Below are 17,465 nucleotides of genomic sequence, written 5' to 3' on the forward strand. Positions count from 1 at the left end.
TTTTTTTTTACCGAGAATGCTTTTTAAGGTTTTAAAAAAATTGTAACTCATTACATTAATACTTTTAGATTCGACCCATTGGATAGACCTTTCAAGATTTGGTTACAAATGTTTAATTCTTGTTCGTGTAGAAACTTATTTTCAATTGCTTTAATTAAAATACTACTACTTTGACATAGTGTATTGATTCCACAATTAATAAAAACTCAACAACTAACGTAACCTAAATTGAATTTAAAATAAAATAAAACAAAACATTGCGAGCTGTAAGGCCTGGAACCCATAAATATATGAGATCATCAATAGTCAACGTTGTAATTTATAAACTTGCCATTGAAACTTACGTGGAACTGGATATAGATACATGCATACACATACATATATATCTTATCACTTATAATTATAATTTATTAGTTTATTAATTACTAATTATACTGACGCAAGCTTAGTGGAATGCCATCATCCCACGAACATGGTATCACGACGACGAAGACCAATTTTTTTTTTCACGATATTTTTTAATTTGACAAGTTAAAAATTAATCTGTCGCGAATCTAAACTTTATTTAAGGGTCTGTTATTGGCCATTATTAATAGATTGTTGTATGAATAAAGTGAGATTCGAATTTTCGATATTTACTTAAGCGAACGAATGAGCTGATCACTCGACCAATCTAAATTGATTACAAAGAAGTCCATTTTTATTATTGTTGAGAGAGAGAGAAACAAAAAATATGAAAACAAATCGAATATTAAATCCAAGTTGTGGACACTTGGCAATTTCCGCATTGCATTTTGGCTTCAACGACGATTAGCGTATAGATATTGTATAAAATCATTGGAGAAATATTCCTATTTATATAGTCTGACCAAATTTATAGATATTCAATCTATGAAAACAACAATAATCATTATTAATATTTGGGAATGTAATTTTCAAATGTGGAATATATATATAATATAATGTTCTATATTTGTTTGTGCAAATAAACTTTTTTTTTTCTAAATATATGAGTATTTACGTGTGTATTTTGGCCACCTTAGCTTAAATTTTTAAAAGAAGTAATTTTAATTAGAATATGATCAGAATTTATATGATCGAAAAATTTATAAGTCGATTTTTATTGAGTAAAAAAAAAAGAGTATAAAGTAAATAAAAAAATAATACCTATACAAAATTTACACAAATATAAAATAGACTCTTATATAAAAGAATATATTAAAATTATAAGTTTATAATTATTAATGTATCTTTTTTTATCGGTTTAAATATTTTAAAAAATAATTTTATTATATTTTTTAATAAATTATTATCTTACTTTTATTGTCTCTTGACAATTTTGTATACATATATCAGAATAATAACAACTCAATCACATTAACAATATAAGAAATCAATTTTTGGTAGTTAATATTAACAAAATATTTTTTTTTTAATTCTAAAAGTGTTTTTTTTTTTTAATAAATTAACCGATATTAATCGGAAAATATTGACTATCAAACATTACTTAGCTTCAATAATTTTTAATATACTAGAATATAATGTTGTTCTTCTTTGCGTACAACTAATAAATACTAGTAATCTATATATATATATAATCGAGGAATATGGAACAACCATGAAGAGAGAACACAATCATTCAGTTTGATTAATTAAGCTGGTCATTGATGATTAGGAAGGTTATTAAAAAAATAAAATAGTTAACTAACTTGGTAGGGGGACACGTGGCGAATGGAGCATGGCAGCATGATAGAAAGTGACGATGTCGTTTTTGTCGGCAAAGACAGCTAAAGCGCCATGTTAAGTGGGTCCTTCATGCATGCATATTACTCTTCTTAGTCTTTCCCTCCATCAACTATATATCATGTAGGTCAGGTTTTGATGCCTTATTATTTTTTATTTTTTAACTCAAAATTAACAATTTTAATTTTTGTTCAAATATAAAAATATTGTGTCATCAATTATATATATATATATATATATATATATATATATATATATATATATATATATATATATATATATATATATATATATATATATATATATATATATATATATTGTCTAAAGTTAAGAGTAAGATTCGAATCCGTGACTTCTAGGTGAGTATATAAATACTATGCTATTTAAACTATAGCTCGTTGGTTGATCAATTATATTTTTTTGATATGTAGAAAGAAAATAAAAAATAAGAGTGTATATTTTTTGTCTTAAAGGTTGTCAAAAATTTTAAAAATATGCTTAAGTTTTATTTTGTTTTAACTTTGTTTTAAAATTTTTTAATTGTATTAAATATATCTATAACAGTTAAATTTTAAAAAACGTTTAAGATCAGTCTAATAATAATGTATGATAAATATATCTGATTTGTTTATATTAAAAGTTGTTAGTTCTTGTGAAATTATTACTGAATTGGTCATAATTTTTTTGAAAAATTAGTTATTATGATAAATTTAATATAAATAAAAAATTTATAGAACAAAATTGAAACAAAATAAAATTTAAAGATATTTTAAAAATTTTAATAAATTTTAAAGACAAAAAAGTAAACAAAACTACTACAATAAACTCAAATTTTAAAATAGAGCTCAGACCCTTAAATAGAACTCGCGACAAATCTTGACCTATCGAGCTAAAAAATAGCCAGGGCAACCACAATAAACTCGAATTTTAGGAACTAAAATCTCTCATTATATCCAACACAATAGACTTATGTAGCTAAAATCACTATCCACCAATTCTGAATCTGATCGTGCAACTAAAGTTCTTCGATCTTCAATAATTAAAAAGTTTCTTGAATAATAATAATAACCTTCTCTTAATGATAGTTTGGCACTTTTTAATTGTTAGCTAAAAATAATAATTCTACAGAGTCGATTTTGCAATTAACATTCTTGAATGGAGCTTTTCAAGTTATGATCAATTCTTTCTAAATAGCAAAAAATTAAACTCTCTAAATATTGGCTCTCAAAACCCTTTCAGAACACCCCCATAACTAATTACTATCACATTCTCTAATATCATATTTTAATTATCAATTTTTTATAATATTAAAATTGTGAATTTGACAAATACAATATTGATGCTAATATGAAAACAAAATTGATAGTTAAGTATCATTATTATTATTATTATAACCAATGCGGTTTGGGTCTCCCCTATCCTGTTTTTGGAAGATAATAACAATTCAGTCAAATATCAAACCCTACACAAAATAATTGCATGCTAAATGAACAAAAGAAGCCATCGAGTTGTAGATATCATCAGGAAAAAAAAAAATTATACTTATCTCCTTTGTAATTTGTGACATGCACGTACGTCATACCTTTCTAAAAAAAAATTATGAAATTAATTTCCCTTATAATAGCATAATTTATCCTAAAGTATAATATTGAAGATACTAGAACAAGATGATATATAGAGGCAAGAAATGATGCATCTTTAATAGTTTAATTATGTTGATCAAACACTATTAGGGATAAAGTTAACTTCCTTGTATAATGTTAATCTTTTTTTATATCTCCAACATAAACCCTAATAATAGTATTATTTTTAGTACACAATCCTAATCTAATATATATTATGTATACGTTACATCTAATCAAAACAAAACCAAGAAATTTTTTATATATATATTTTTTAAAATTTAAACTAATCGTGACAGGAGATATGTGAATAATTATATCTCTAATAATTCTTATATACAAGAATTTTTAGATTTGCATAATTTTTACATAAATTTTTCGTTCTCTTTTTATGTTTTATGCTGAAATTCTTTTTTTTTTTAGAATCAATAAGGATTGAAGTCTAAACTTTTAAATTATAAAAAATTTGATATTATATTATGAATTTTTTTAAAAAAAATTTTAAATTAATAAAAAAATATATGAATAATTAAGTCTTTAATATAGTTAGTCCCAAAAAAATGAATTGACTCTTTGCTAAAAGATATTATGCAAGATTGAATGAAACATCTACACTATATATAATGAGGATACTAGAAAGGTTAGTATCCAACTTTTTTCTTTCCTAAAATATCTTTCCATATATATATATATAGTTAAAAAAATTGTTATTTGCAAGATTTGAATCCAAAATCTTTTAGATAAATTATAAACCACTTGCTATTTCAACTAATTTAATTTTTATTATTTTTATATACATTTAATATATAAAAGAGTGAGTATCTATTGATACACTAGTATCTATAAGAAGGGAAGAAAAATAAAAAATTAAATAAATATTACTTATTAAAATATACCACATACATAGATAAATATAATTAATTAGACCCGGGAACTAATTATATCTCTAACATTCGATATATAATAATTAGCAACATGATCAGTTTTTACTTAGTTTTTTTTTCTAAATTAAGCTAATTATACTTTATGTAAAAGCAAGGACATGCTAAAACCCCTCTTATAAATAATAAATAAAACGATTATATATATTGATGAAAATAATTAGCTAGCTTAATCAAGTGGTGTTTATTTTCATGTAAATTAGATGTCTCCATCATTTAAGCACATAGTCAAAATAGCTTTAATTTATTATATAATTAATTTGGACAACCCTACCCGGCCTTAATGATTAAACTACAGTTTTGCTAGGAAAATAGTGTTGTTAATCAACCAACCAAATAGGAAAATGAATAAGGATTGAAAGTTCAAGTTATTGTACAAAGAAAATGAGAAATATTATAACTCTCACATATCTCAGAAATATAATTTCTATAATATTTATAAATGTGAGACTTTATCTTTTAAATTGATTTTGAAAAAATATATAAAATTAATTTTTTTAGTTCTGAAAATTCTTAATTTTGAAAAAATTTAGTGTTTAGTATTTAGAATTTAAAATTTAGCATTTAAAATTTATGATTTAGAATTTAAAATTTAAAATAAATAAAAAATTAAAAAAAAATCGATATTGACTAAAAAAATTAACTTCCTAATATTATTCATTAGTTTTTTGAATAATTCAATTATTTTTTTAGCCTGTTTATATTATTTTTTAAAATTTAAATTAATGTGGAATTTTTGTGCATTGACTATCATTTTAGGTTCATTTAATTATAGACCATTTTAATTTGTTATTTTTTTTATATATAAAAAACCTTATAATCATTCATCAATAATTAAGCATCACTAGATTTATAGAAGAAGTTGTATACATATATGTAAATATCTAGATATATATATAGTATGGGGTATGGAAAAATTAAATTTGTAGACAAAGACACAATTAATATAATGTAGACCTCGCTACACATACACTGAATGAGTGAATGGGAAGCAAAAAACTTTATACTAAAAACTTGGAAGAAATTGAACTACCAATGAAATTCATTTGAAGTAGTTCTCATCATTGAAATTTGAGAAAAAATATATTGTGCACTTTTTATCCACATAGGTTCTCTTTTTTGTTCCTTGAGTGCTCATAGTAGTAGTATGGGTAGTGGTATAGTGTATGTCTCATCATCTTATCTTAATTTATTTGGGTAGGAATTACACCTCATATATAGAAGGTGCTTTTATTCTTCATTCACAAATCATTAATTGTTCATTGTAAAATAATATAAATTATTTAATTATGTCCTAGTTGTTTATATGTAAAATTTGGCTTTTTAAATCCAACAATTTCGGTTTTTCTCACTAGCGTCTAATTAATAATTGTAATTAATTTAAGAAGCATTATATAAGTTAAAGACAAGCATGAGCATAAGTTAAGTATGATAAAAATAAATATGTTAAAATAAATGAACAATTATACACGTATAGATGAAGTAAAAAATAAAGTTAGAGAGTAGAATCTATTTATTATTGGAAAAATAATAAAATTTTATCCCAGATAATTTGAATATATAAAAAAAAATTAGTAAAATACTCACTTAAAAAGGTGGATAAAATAAAAAGTAGACATAAGATAAAATACAAAGAAAAATCTAAAAATATTATACATGAGACAGTTAAAAAAAACTACGACAACAGTTTCATTGTAGCAGAATCTAAATTTTTGCAACATAAAAATGTAAAAATATATAAGAATTTTTTTTAAATAAAATCCTAAAATACTACCGCTGTTCTCCAAGGAAATAAGAATTATGTATGTGATTATGTCAAACCAAATTAAATAATAATGGATTTATTTATGAAATTAATTAAGTAATTAACACCTACACCAATGAATGAATTTGGCTTATCATTTCGATTCATGAAATTTTCGAATTATTAGATAAAGTACATGAATCATATTCCTAGGATCTTATAAAATAATTTCCATAGGCTGCCCTACATTTCCTAAAATTCTTAGTGTTAATAATATAATTTTTGTCGTTAAGTTTAAATATCATGATTGCACACAAGTCTAACAATAATATTGTCTATGACTCGGTTTAAAATTGAAAGTTCATCTGTTTGACAGCACCATAAGCGGTTGCCATGAAGCTAAGAGACCAATAAGAATAATAAAAGGTCCTACATCATGAAATTTGACTATGTTTGTGTTTTGATTTCAGTGATAAAATTAAAGGAGGACTTGCTTTGTATTAGTCACTACAAGCATGCATGTTCATTATATATAATTGGTGTATCATTCATTTGAGCAATTCATATATAGGTACCACTTCATATCTATTTCTAAATTTCTTATCACTTTATCAAATTTGACTTTAAAACATAAAATAATGTAAATAATTATGCTACACTATATATATATAAACTTCTAGTGTCTATAGAAAGGTTGGTTATAGATTTTGGTCCTTATTGACTGTTAGTGTTTTTGCTGTTTTTGTAGTCTCACTGTATATCATTTTAAATTTTGGTTTTTTTATGCTTTTTGATGCTGAGAACATAATAAAATAAGATATTGAAAATAAGACATAAAAATAATTATTTTGTATTTTGTTTAGTAACAAAATAGAATAAATTATAAAAGTTTAATTTATTTTTATTTTTTTATTTAAAAAAGTTGAGAAAAAACATATAATAAAAAATACAATTAAAAAATTAATAAGAATAATAAAAAATAAAAAATAAGTTGTATTTTTTATTAGTGTCTCTATATATTTTCTATTAAAATGGACACAAGATATATTAATTCAGTATCTCTGAATATAATATCTCTGTTTATATCTCATCTGTTAAATATAATTTTGTGTCTCTATATTCTTATCTCAGTGTCTCGCGTCTATAAACAAATGCAGCGTTAATAAGTAGGTTATAAATTCAGAATATGGTTCATTCAGCTTTAATTAAAAATATTGACTTTTTCTATATTAAAAATTATGATTCATTTAGTTTTAATTAAAAATATTGACTATTTTTCTATATTAAAAATTATAAGTATTTCTTAAATCTTAAATATTTATATATAAATTCCGCCATTCATCACTAAAAGGGTATATCGCATATATGTTTAACAAAAACGTTTTAATATATATATATATATATATATTTTAAAATTATGAGTGAAACTTGAATTGAAGACTTTTAGATAAAGATAAAAAGATTATATTATTTGAGTTATAACTCGTTGGTTTAATATATTTTTTTTGTTACACTTACATTTTTCGAAAATAATATTTTTATTGTTATATCTTTATCTAATTAAATGTTTTTATTTAGCTACAGTTGTTTTTGTGAATTTTGATTTTTATGCTAGCAGTTAGCACGTAAGAAATTAAGAATTTCAAATCCGATGCGGAAATTGGGCCTCAAATTGGGTCACACAGTGTGGAAATAGGTCCAATCCTCTATATTTCCTTTTCCTTTTTTTGGCATCACAGCTCCCAGAAACTCGCATAATAAACCTTTAAATAGAGTTCAGATTCACAATAAATTAATTTTTAATTTATCGAATTAAATAATACCAAAAAAAAGACAAGTATGATTTCATAATTTTATAAATATATTGTTCATTAAAAAAATATTAGGATTGCTAAAAATTATCATTTTAATTATTTTATTAATTTTTAAATAAAAAATAAATTTTATTATGTGATATTTTCAAGAATAAAATATATATTTAATTTTTTTATTTATTCAAAAGTTCAGACAATAATAAAAAATGAATGGAAATTCCTAATAATTATTACTCTTTATTTATTATGACTAATAATCCCAAAACAAAAGTATGCTTCATTTTAATTTGATTCGGTTGCTCCCAAATTCAGTTCATTTTTTATTGGCTTAACAAGAACTACAATAGTTTAAATAAGTTTTTTATCCTTATAAAATATTCGATCTTTTATTTTGATGATTTCTATAATTTTCTTTAATTTGATGCAGTAAAGTTTAAAAGATTTTAGTTTTAGTCTTTATTTTTAATTTGTTCTGTGAGCTAATAATGACGTAAGAAATGCAAATATATAGGATTTACAGGAATGAAAAATTGAAAACCAAAAAACTCAATATTTCACAAAGATAAAAAAACTTATTTAAACCACTAAAAATACAAAAAGGCAATATATAGTAATGTTTGAAGGAAAAAAAAATCTAAATTTATCTTATTTAATATTTATTTATTACAAAATACATTAAATAAAATAAAAAAAATAAATTTTGATAAGTTTTGGTTAATATTTTTTTTGTTATATATATTAATATATATAATTGCCTACTCAATATTACTCATTGGCATCTAATACTACTAGTTAATATAACAGAAATATTATGTATACATCGAAATTCAATTACTAAATTAATTTATGTGTATTTATATATAAATATATGTGATATTTAATTTATTTTTAATATATATTTTATATAAATAATTAATTTGTTGATAAATTTTTTGTGTTTACATAACATTAATTATTAATATATTAGGATAAAAAATACCAAATATGAGATAATTTGGTATTAAAATGGAATTAGGTTTGAAAAAGTTTTTATTATTCACAAGTAGATTTAAAATTAGTTTCTAAAAATACTCTATTTTAATAAAAACTTGTGAACAATAATTTTTTTAAAATATAATTTTAAATTTCTTGTAAATAATAACATCTTTTTTAAATCTAATTCTTTTTTTAACACCAAATTATCTCATATTTGGTATTTTTTTTATCCTAATATAAGATTTGATCGGGTTAATTTAGGATGATAAACATATAATTGAAATAGTTTTAATTTGTCAAAAAAAAAAAAATGAGTAACCATGATTTGATTAAAAAAGAGAGTATTTTGTTATAAAAAGAGAATGAGTCCGTTGAAAAGTAATGTATTAATTTTATTTTTTTATTTTTTTATATATTACGTAATATATACATACAGTAATAAACTGAATTAGGTCGATTAAATTTAGCAAAGAATTTAGCTTAAATCTCAAAAATTATATAATATTTTTTCTATTTTAATAAATATTGGATTCATGCTAAATTGAATTGGACTAATTCGACTTACATGTAAATACTTAAATCGTAATTCGATTTATATAGATTTATTTAGTATATAAATTTAACTAATTTTTGTAACATATTTCTCTATAAAATTGATTTTTAATTAATTTATCGACGTAAATTTATTTCCAATTAGTTGATTTTTTTTTTATATATTTTTATATTGGATAATTTACTTCAATAAATTCAAAACTGAGACATTTAGGCGAATAAAACTGTAAAATTAATTAGTAGAAAATTAACATATTAATTTTTAAAATATGGAAGTTGTAGACACTACTATAAAATATCTTCTATATTCATGTAATATTATCCGACAACTCCTATAAAACATCGATATAAGAAAACGATAAGTAACAGAACAATTACCTCCAAACACAGGAAACTGTTGATATTATTTATTTAAGACCAAGAAAAATGACCCATAAACATTACTTCCAAAATCTTGAAAGAAAAAGCTAATAACAAAATATTTGGTCGAAATTACATGCTCTGCTAACCTCATATATATATAAATAATAATAATAATAGTAATACCTGAACTTATGCTTTTGTGTGTGAAAATGTAGATACAAAATTTTAACTAGCAATTTTATATCATGAAATTTATAATTTACCTAATTCAAAAAAAAAAAAAAGAATGGTTAATATATTAATGTTTGTAAAAAAAATCTTAATAAAGAAATGAAAAAGGGAAGAGCAAAGCCTAGGGGATACCGTTTCGTCACGATGAAACCAACGAAGAAGGAAGACACAGATACGCTGTCATTGGACCAAGACAAAGAATTTACAGAAGGGCAAAAAGGTATATTCGTCCTAGAATAAAATAACTTCAACACAATTGGTAGTTAGCTGGAATAAGGTAAACAAAATATTGCTGACAATTTTAATTATATTATTATTTATATTTTAATTTTAATACACTATTAATGTAAAATAATTTTATACATATATATAATAAATTTTGCTAATTTATATCCTAAAAACATATTTTAAGATTATTATAAAAGAAAATATTTTATTAAAAATTATTAAATTTTTTTATATTTATAATGTATTAAAAAACAATTTTATTATTAACTTTTAAAAATGTGTTCTATAAATATAAAATAATACTTTATACCAAGAAATTATGAAAATTAAGATGGTGGAAGAAAATGAGGTTGGGAGTAATAAAATAATGAAAAGCATAAAGCATAGTGTTAAACTTTGGTGAAGTAGAGTGTGAGAGTTAGCAAGGTTTCATAGGCAAAGCCGCCTAATTAGTAATTAATTAAGTAAGTAAGAATTAGGCATTTAAGTTGAAAATATAAATAAAAAAGTGGCCCTGCCCCTGCCCTAGTAATACAGACTCGCAACACTTTCTGTCTCTCTCTCTCTCTCTCAAAAGTCTGAATCCAATTCCAACCCATTTCCCCAAAAAACGCAAAGGGAAGAAGAGAAGATAACAAGTAGAAGAAAGAGTACTCAAAACACAAAAGAGAAAGTGAAAAGCATTCATTCAGCAACAACAACAAAATTCTAGACATAGAGAGAGAAAAAGGCACAACACTTGCAGGGTTATTATCGTAATATTATTAATCATAATGCCTCTCACCTTAGCTCGCCGGAGAATGCATTGAGTTTTTTTCCGCCACCACTTTCCAACTCAAAATGAAATCCGACGCAGAAAAAGACCTTCTCAAGCCATCACCGCCGGCAACCGCGGTGGTCTCTACCGGCCGGAGCCGTAGGGTGACACCAACAAGTCTTGTCACCGAACCGGATTCCGCCGTCGAACGCCTCTTACCGAACGGCGATTTGTATACCGGAAACTTCTCCGGGAACGCTCCGAGCGGATCCGGCAAGTACCTCTGGTCCGACGGATGCATGTACGAAGGAGAATGGAAGCGCGGCAAAGCCTCCGGCAAAGGCAAATTCTCGTGGCCTTCCGGCGCAACCTACGAGGGCGAGTTCAAATCTGGTCGAATGGAAGGGTTCGGAACCTTCACCGGATCCGACGGGGACACCTACCGCGGGTCATGGAGCTCCGACAAGAAGCACGGGTACGGCCAGAAACGCTACTCGAACGGCGATTTCTATGAAGGTTCTTGGAAGCGCAACGTTCAAGACGGGCAAGGTAGGTACGTGTGGAGGAACGGGAACGAGTACGTTGGAGAATGGAGGAACGGCGTTATCTCAGGGAGAGGGACGCTGACGTGGCGTAACGGAAACCGTTACGAAGGTCAGTGGGAGAACGGTGTTCCGAAGGGGCAAGGTGTTTTCACGTGGCCGGATGGGAGCTGCTACGTTGGATGCTGGAGTAGGGACCTTATGATGCACCAGCACCAGCTTAACGGTACTTTCTACCCTGGCAGGAGTAGTAATGGGAAGGGTCCCGTTTGGGGGGATAACTTCACCATAACGATGAGAAAGAGGTCCTCCGTCGACGGTGGTGCGGGTGCCGGTGCCGGTGCCGGTGCCGGGAAGATTTGTATCTGGGAACAGGATGGTGATGCCGGTGATATCACGTGTGATATTATTGATAATGTGTCGATGTTGTATCATGATGGAACTGGTTCGGATCGTGAAGATGGTGATAATGTGAAGCTGAATCAGATTCAGAATCAGAATCAGAATCAGAAGCAGAAGAAGCAGTTTCATACGGAGCCTCGTTGTTTCTCCAAGGAGGTGAAGAGGCCCGGTCAGACTATTTCAAAGGGGCATAAGAACTATGATTTAATGCTTAATCTGCAATTGGGAATAAGGTGAGTCTTTATTTATTTTTTGGTGTCTGAAATGAAATTTCGTCTTTCAATGCTCGCGATTTGAACTGTTTTTGGTTTTTGATTCTGCTAGGTACTCTGTTGGGAAGGAAGCTTCGATATCCAGAGTGCTGAAACAAAGTGATTTTGATCCCAAGGAGAAGTTCTGGACGAGGTTTCCGCCGGAAGGATCGAAGACTACACCGCCGCATCAGTCCATGGAGTTCCGGTGGAAGGATTATTGCCCCATGGTTTTTAGGTATTATGTCTGTTTAGTGTTTTCTTCAACACTTTTTTATTGGCCTCTTGCTTTCTGTTGATCGGATTCTGTTATTGTCCTTTTGATTTTTCAGGCAATTGAGGAAGCTATTTCAGGTGGATCCTGCCGATTACATGTTGGCCGTATGTGGGAATGATGCTCTTAGGGAGCTTTCGTCACCGGGGAAAAGCGGAAGCTACTTCTACTTGACCCAAGATGACAGATTCATGATCAAGACAGTCAAGAAATCCGAAGTCAAGGTTAGACTTATAGATACATATCTGTGCTATATAGACTTGTAGCCTTTGTCTCGTGTTGAATCTGTAAACGTCTTTTGGTGTGTGAATTTGCAATAGTGTGTGGGAAATAAGTTCCAAAGTTTGATTGCACTAGTCATATGCAGTGGTCAATGGCCAAATAGACATATGTTTCTGTCTCAGTGATGCCTTGGCTTGTTATGCAAGTCCAATGGAGTAGATTGTTGTTGTTAACTTCCTTTCATAATACACACAGTTGGATTTTGTGGAAAGGCTTCTAGCTTTTATAATTTACTGATTATAATGTATTGCAAAATCAAAGCATTCAATTCCCTGCATTTGCGACTCTCTGGTGTTATGGACATCTATGTTGATACTTGGATTTGGTGTCTAAACTATAGGTGCTTCTTCGGATGCTTCGAAGTTATTACCAACATGTTTCTCAGTATGAGAATTCACTTGTGACGAAATTCTATGGGGTACACTGTGTAAAACCGATCGGAGGCCAAAAGGTATATTTTTGTACATATATTCTTGTGTTTTTCGGGGTTGACTTTTTGCATCTCAGTTCCTGAGAATTTATCATTCATGAAATCCAGACCCGGTTCATTGTGATGGGCAACCTTTTCTGCTCAGAGTATCCAATCCATAGACGATTTGACTTGAAAGGATCCTCACATGGCCGTACAACTGATAAATCCGAAGAGGAGATAGATGAAACTACCACCCTCAAGGACTTGGATCTCAATTTTGTCTTTCGTATACAAAGAAATTGGTTCCAGGATCTCATGAAGTAAGTTGTTGAGCATGTCCTATCTATTATTTGGCATTGAAAAAATTACAAATCTCTTGATTTAATCTTGTTTTGCTATTATGTCCAGACAAATTGAGCGGGATTGCGAGTTCTTGGAAGCTGAGGGGATTATGGATTACAGTCTTTTGGTTGGCCTTCATTTCCGTGATGATAATACATATGACAAAATGGGACTGTCACCGTTTGTATTACGCTCTGGTATGGATTCATTTTCTCCTCATTGTATTCAGCTGGTAAGTTTTATGTTATTGTAAAAGTGATAAAAGTTATTCTGTTGAACCTTTTAGGTAAAGAAGATTCCTATCAGAGTGAAAAGTTCATGCGTGGTTATCGATTCCTCGAGGCTGAGTTACAAGACAGGGATAGAGTTAAATCTGGACGGTATGTTGACATTTGTTCCAGCTCCTTTAAATTATTTTAATTTTAAATTGATATTGCAGCTTGTTTTAAGTTGTAACTCCTGCATCCATACAAAGTAGATGGAACTATGAATTCCCTCAATCAGTTTTTAGTTCCCACAAAGACCAAAGAAAGGGTGCATGGTTATTGCTGTCTCTTAAAAAGCCTAAGATGTTGTATAGACTTGTATATGCAATTATGCATGCTATGTTTGAGCTGTGACTTTTTAATGGCATTCTAGAAGCCTAGTATTTCCCATGGTATTGTTGAATTGATGATTTCCATGGTAATAATTGAAAGTAGCTTGAATTATCTTAGGCAAGTGGGTGGGATAGTTTGGCAGGTTGTGGGGGCACAGGTTGTGGTCCTGATTTCCTTAGAAAGAACTTAAAAGTTATTATTATTTTACCTTTAGCCTGGCAATAATTCCTTGTCAATGGTGATTGTCTCTTGAGATAATTATTTCTGTAGTACCTCTTCATGTATGTTCTTTCTGCTTTTGTAGAATTTTCACCCTGCAACTTGATGTATTAATTTTTGTTTCACTTGTTTCAGGAAACCATTGATTAGGTTGGGTGCCAATATGCCTGCAAGAGCAGAGCGCATGGCCCGGCGGAGTGATTTCGATCAATATACAACCGTCGGAATCAGCCATTTGACCCCTTATCGCAATGGAGAGACTAGCGATGTTGTTCTATATTTTGGGATTATTGACATCTTGCAAGACTATGATATCAGCAAGAAGCTGGAGCATGCGTACAAGTCTTTTCAGGTCGACTCTTCTTCAATCTCAGCTGTTGATCCAAAGCTCTACTCCAAGAGATTTCGCGATTTCGTAAGCAGAATCTTCATAGAAGACAGGTAGACATGAAAGAAAAAGTGTCCTTTTCGCATGATTGTTAAATTTGCCTGATTGATCCCAGTATCCCGGAAAAACAGCTGGAGATGGAATCCTTCTTGGAGGTTTATGGTTTGCCAGGGACATGTTGGTCAAGAACAGGCCATCATTTTTATGGCTTAACGAGCGAGCGAGGGAGCTCGCCCAGTATTCAGGTTGTTTTTGTGGCTGAATTTTAACATACAGCCATTGTCAATTATAAGGAAGGTGAATTGAATGCAAGGAGATCTCTGTATATGGAAGATGAAGGAAAGGGTCTTTTTTGTTTCTTTTTTCCCCCTCTTGAAGGGGTTGTGGAATTTTTTTGTGGTTACATGATGTGAAGATGATAGGTGGAGGAATAGTTTAGTAATAAAGAAAATGTACAGTTTTTATAGAAAAAAGGATAATGGGTATGCGATTTTTTTCTTCTTCCATTTTTGGTTTACTAGTTTGAGATGTTTTGGAGAGACATGGTTATGAAGTGGACGAGTCACTTTCTTTTGAATGTAAATAGTACATATGGCACTCTTTCGTTTGAAGAACATTAAAATGTTTTGCAGTGAAAGCGATGAGGGTTGTGGACTTGTGGTGCATGGAAATGGTAGTGGTATGAAAAGCAGAGAAAGCAAGAGAAAGATTCGGTTGGCTTCCTTGTTTATCCTCCTCAATTTTCTCTACTTTCTCACGCCTTCCACTGTTTGTACAACAACAAAATATTAATTAAGCTTGTTCAATGTTTGACTCTTCATTTTAAAATTCTTTCCTTTTCGGGGTTTATTGAGAAGATAAAAAGTACTCCTCCTACTTGTATTAGTACTAAGTTCTAATCTCGAAGCCTGTCTGATTGCTTAATCGTGGTCGTGGCGCTCCCTGATTCGCTGAAGTAAGTAAAACGGCTATGGATTTTAATGAAGAGGGGAATGGGATTTTGTAAAACAAATCTTATGTTATGTCTTGTCAATTTTACTTTGGGAACCGTGTAAGATGCGTCCCATTTCTGAATGCTCTTTGAAATTCACTGCGCAGGTCAAACTCAGTGGCAGGTGAATATTGTGCTTTTCTCAATTCGCAATTTTATTTATTCTTTTTCTATTTGTGTACTTAAATATTTTTCATTATTTAATTGGATGTAAAGCTTTATACACACACATTTACTATCCTTGATTCAATGTAATAGTTGAGGTGTATGTTAGTTTCATAGTATATAAAAAATAAAAAATAAAAATTTATATATAATTATTTTTATATAAAATTAATAATTAAAAATAATTAAATATAAATTTAATTAAATTTATTAAATTATTTAACAGTTTTTAACTATTAATTTTACGAGAAGAGTCTCCGCCATGAGACATGAAGCAAACAATGTACGCTACGTCACTGTGAGTGCAGGAAGGCCCTACCCTTCTGTTCCTCTTCTTTCCCTCATTTCATTTTAATCCACTAATTATTAATTAACCAACCAATTTCACCTACAACTTCTTTAATTACCTCTTTAATTTATTATTCATAAAAAATTCTCTAAAATAATAATATTAATAGAAAATAATATTTTAATTATTTTTAAATTTATAATATTTATTATTTATAAATTTTATTATTTTAATTCAAAAATAATTAATAATGTATTTTTTTCTCTAATAATAATATAATTTTAAAAGAGTCAGAATCTTATTCATATTCTACTACTAGCGTGTGCCTCCCAAAATTAAATTATTTGACCTCAGTATTTGACAACTAATTTATCCTCTACATAAATTTTCCTACATATTTTTTTGTTACATTTAAGAGGATTTTTAGAAAACCATACTACTTTTTGGATACTCTTTCGAACTTTATTATCAATTAAGAGTTTAATTAATCTAATTTCAAGAACTAGAACTCCCTTCTCAGCATAGCTTTTATATATCCTTTTATTATTCTAATTCAAATTCATGATCACTATGAAGAAATATGGTAATTATCAATTTATCATTACTCTTTAAAATTTATGTTTCAATAAAATATGTGTCAAATAGATGATAATGAAACGTTTCATTGGAAGATGGCAAGCACGTGTTAGATTGATTCATCCTTGACCAACAAGTTCATAAAAATTAATTAAAGTGTCAAAGTGTTGCATAAACAAGCATTAAGCCTCACCATATATTAATTATTCATGGATCCGTACAATAACAAATTCAAAATAAATAAATAAAAAAAAATCCCCGAAATTGTGCATCTCCGTATTTAATAGGAACACGCCTTTGCCCTTTTTATTTTGTCTAAGCAGAGAGGCAATTGCTTTTTCCATGTGCTCTCTGTCATTCCCACCATATTATTGAACAATAATTATTAATTACTTGTATTTAATTATGACAAATGTTAAAGTTGTTAATCGAAAAGATTTTATTAAAAAATATGAAATTTACATTTTGGGTAAAGTTTATTTTTTGTTTTTGAAATTTAATAAAAATTTTAAAATATTCTTATTGTTTTTTTTTTATTTTAGTTTTGTTCCAAAAATTTTCGATTTATATCAAATATATTCTTAATAGCTAATTTTTTCAAAAAATTTAGTACCAATTTCAACAATTTCATAAGAATAACTTTCAACACAAACGAATCAAGCATAATTTTCATTCATTTTTGTTAGATGGATCCTAAATTTTTTGAAAATTTATTGGTTAGAATATATTTGATTCAAATTAAAAATTTTTGAAACGAAATTGA

The 17,465-nt window shown here is 28.0% G+C and overlaps 1 protein-coding gene across 1 annotated transcript; it reads left to right on the forward strand.

Annotated features, from left to right (window-relative positions):
* Nucleotides 1-10,601: 10,601 nt before the first annotated feature.
* Nucleotides 10,602-15,509, forward strand: LOC112764335 (phosphatidylinositol 4-phosphate 5-kinase 1). The gene is made up of 8 exons (XM_025809893.3): nt 10,602-12,147; nt 12,239-12,403; nt 12,498-12,663; nt 13,062-13,172; nt 13,260-13,453; nt 13,542-13,672; nt 13,762-13,855; nt 14,429-15,509. Exons 1-8 carry the CDS (start codon nt 11,054-11,056, stop codon nt 14,736-14,738), a joined length of 2,265 nt encoding a protein of 754 aa, XP_025665678.1. The 5' UTR covers nt 10,602-11,053; the 3' UTR covers nt 14,739-15,509.
* Nucleotides 15,510-17,465: the final 1,956 nt, after the last annotated feature.

The sequence above is a fragment of the Arachis hypogaea genome, chromosome 17 (genome assembly GCF_003086295.3).
Source record: "Arachis hypogaea cultivar Tifrunner chromosome 17, arahy.Tifrunner.gnm2.J5K5, whole genome shotgun sequence".
NCBI lineage: Eukaryota > Viridiplantae > Streptophyta > Magnoliopsida > Fabales > Fabaceae > Arachis > Arachis hypogaea.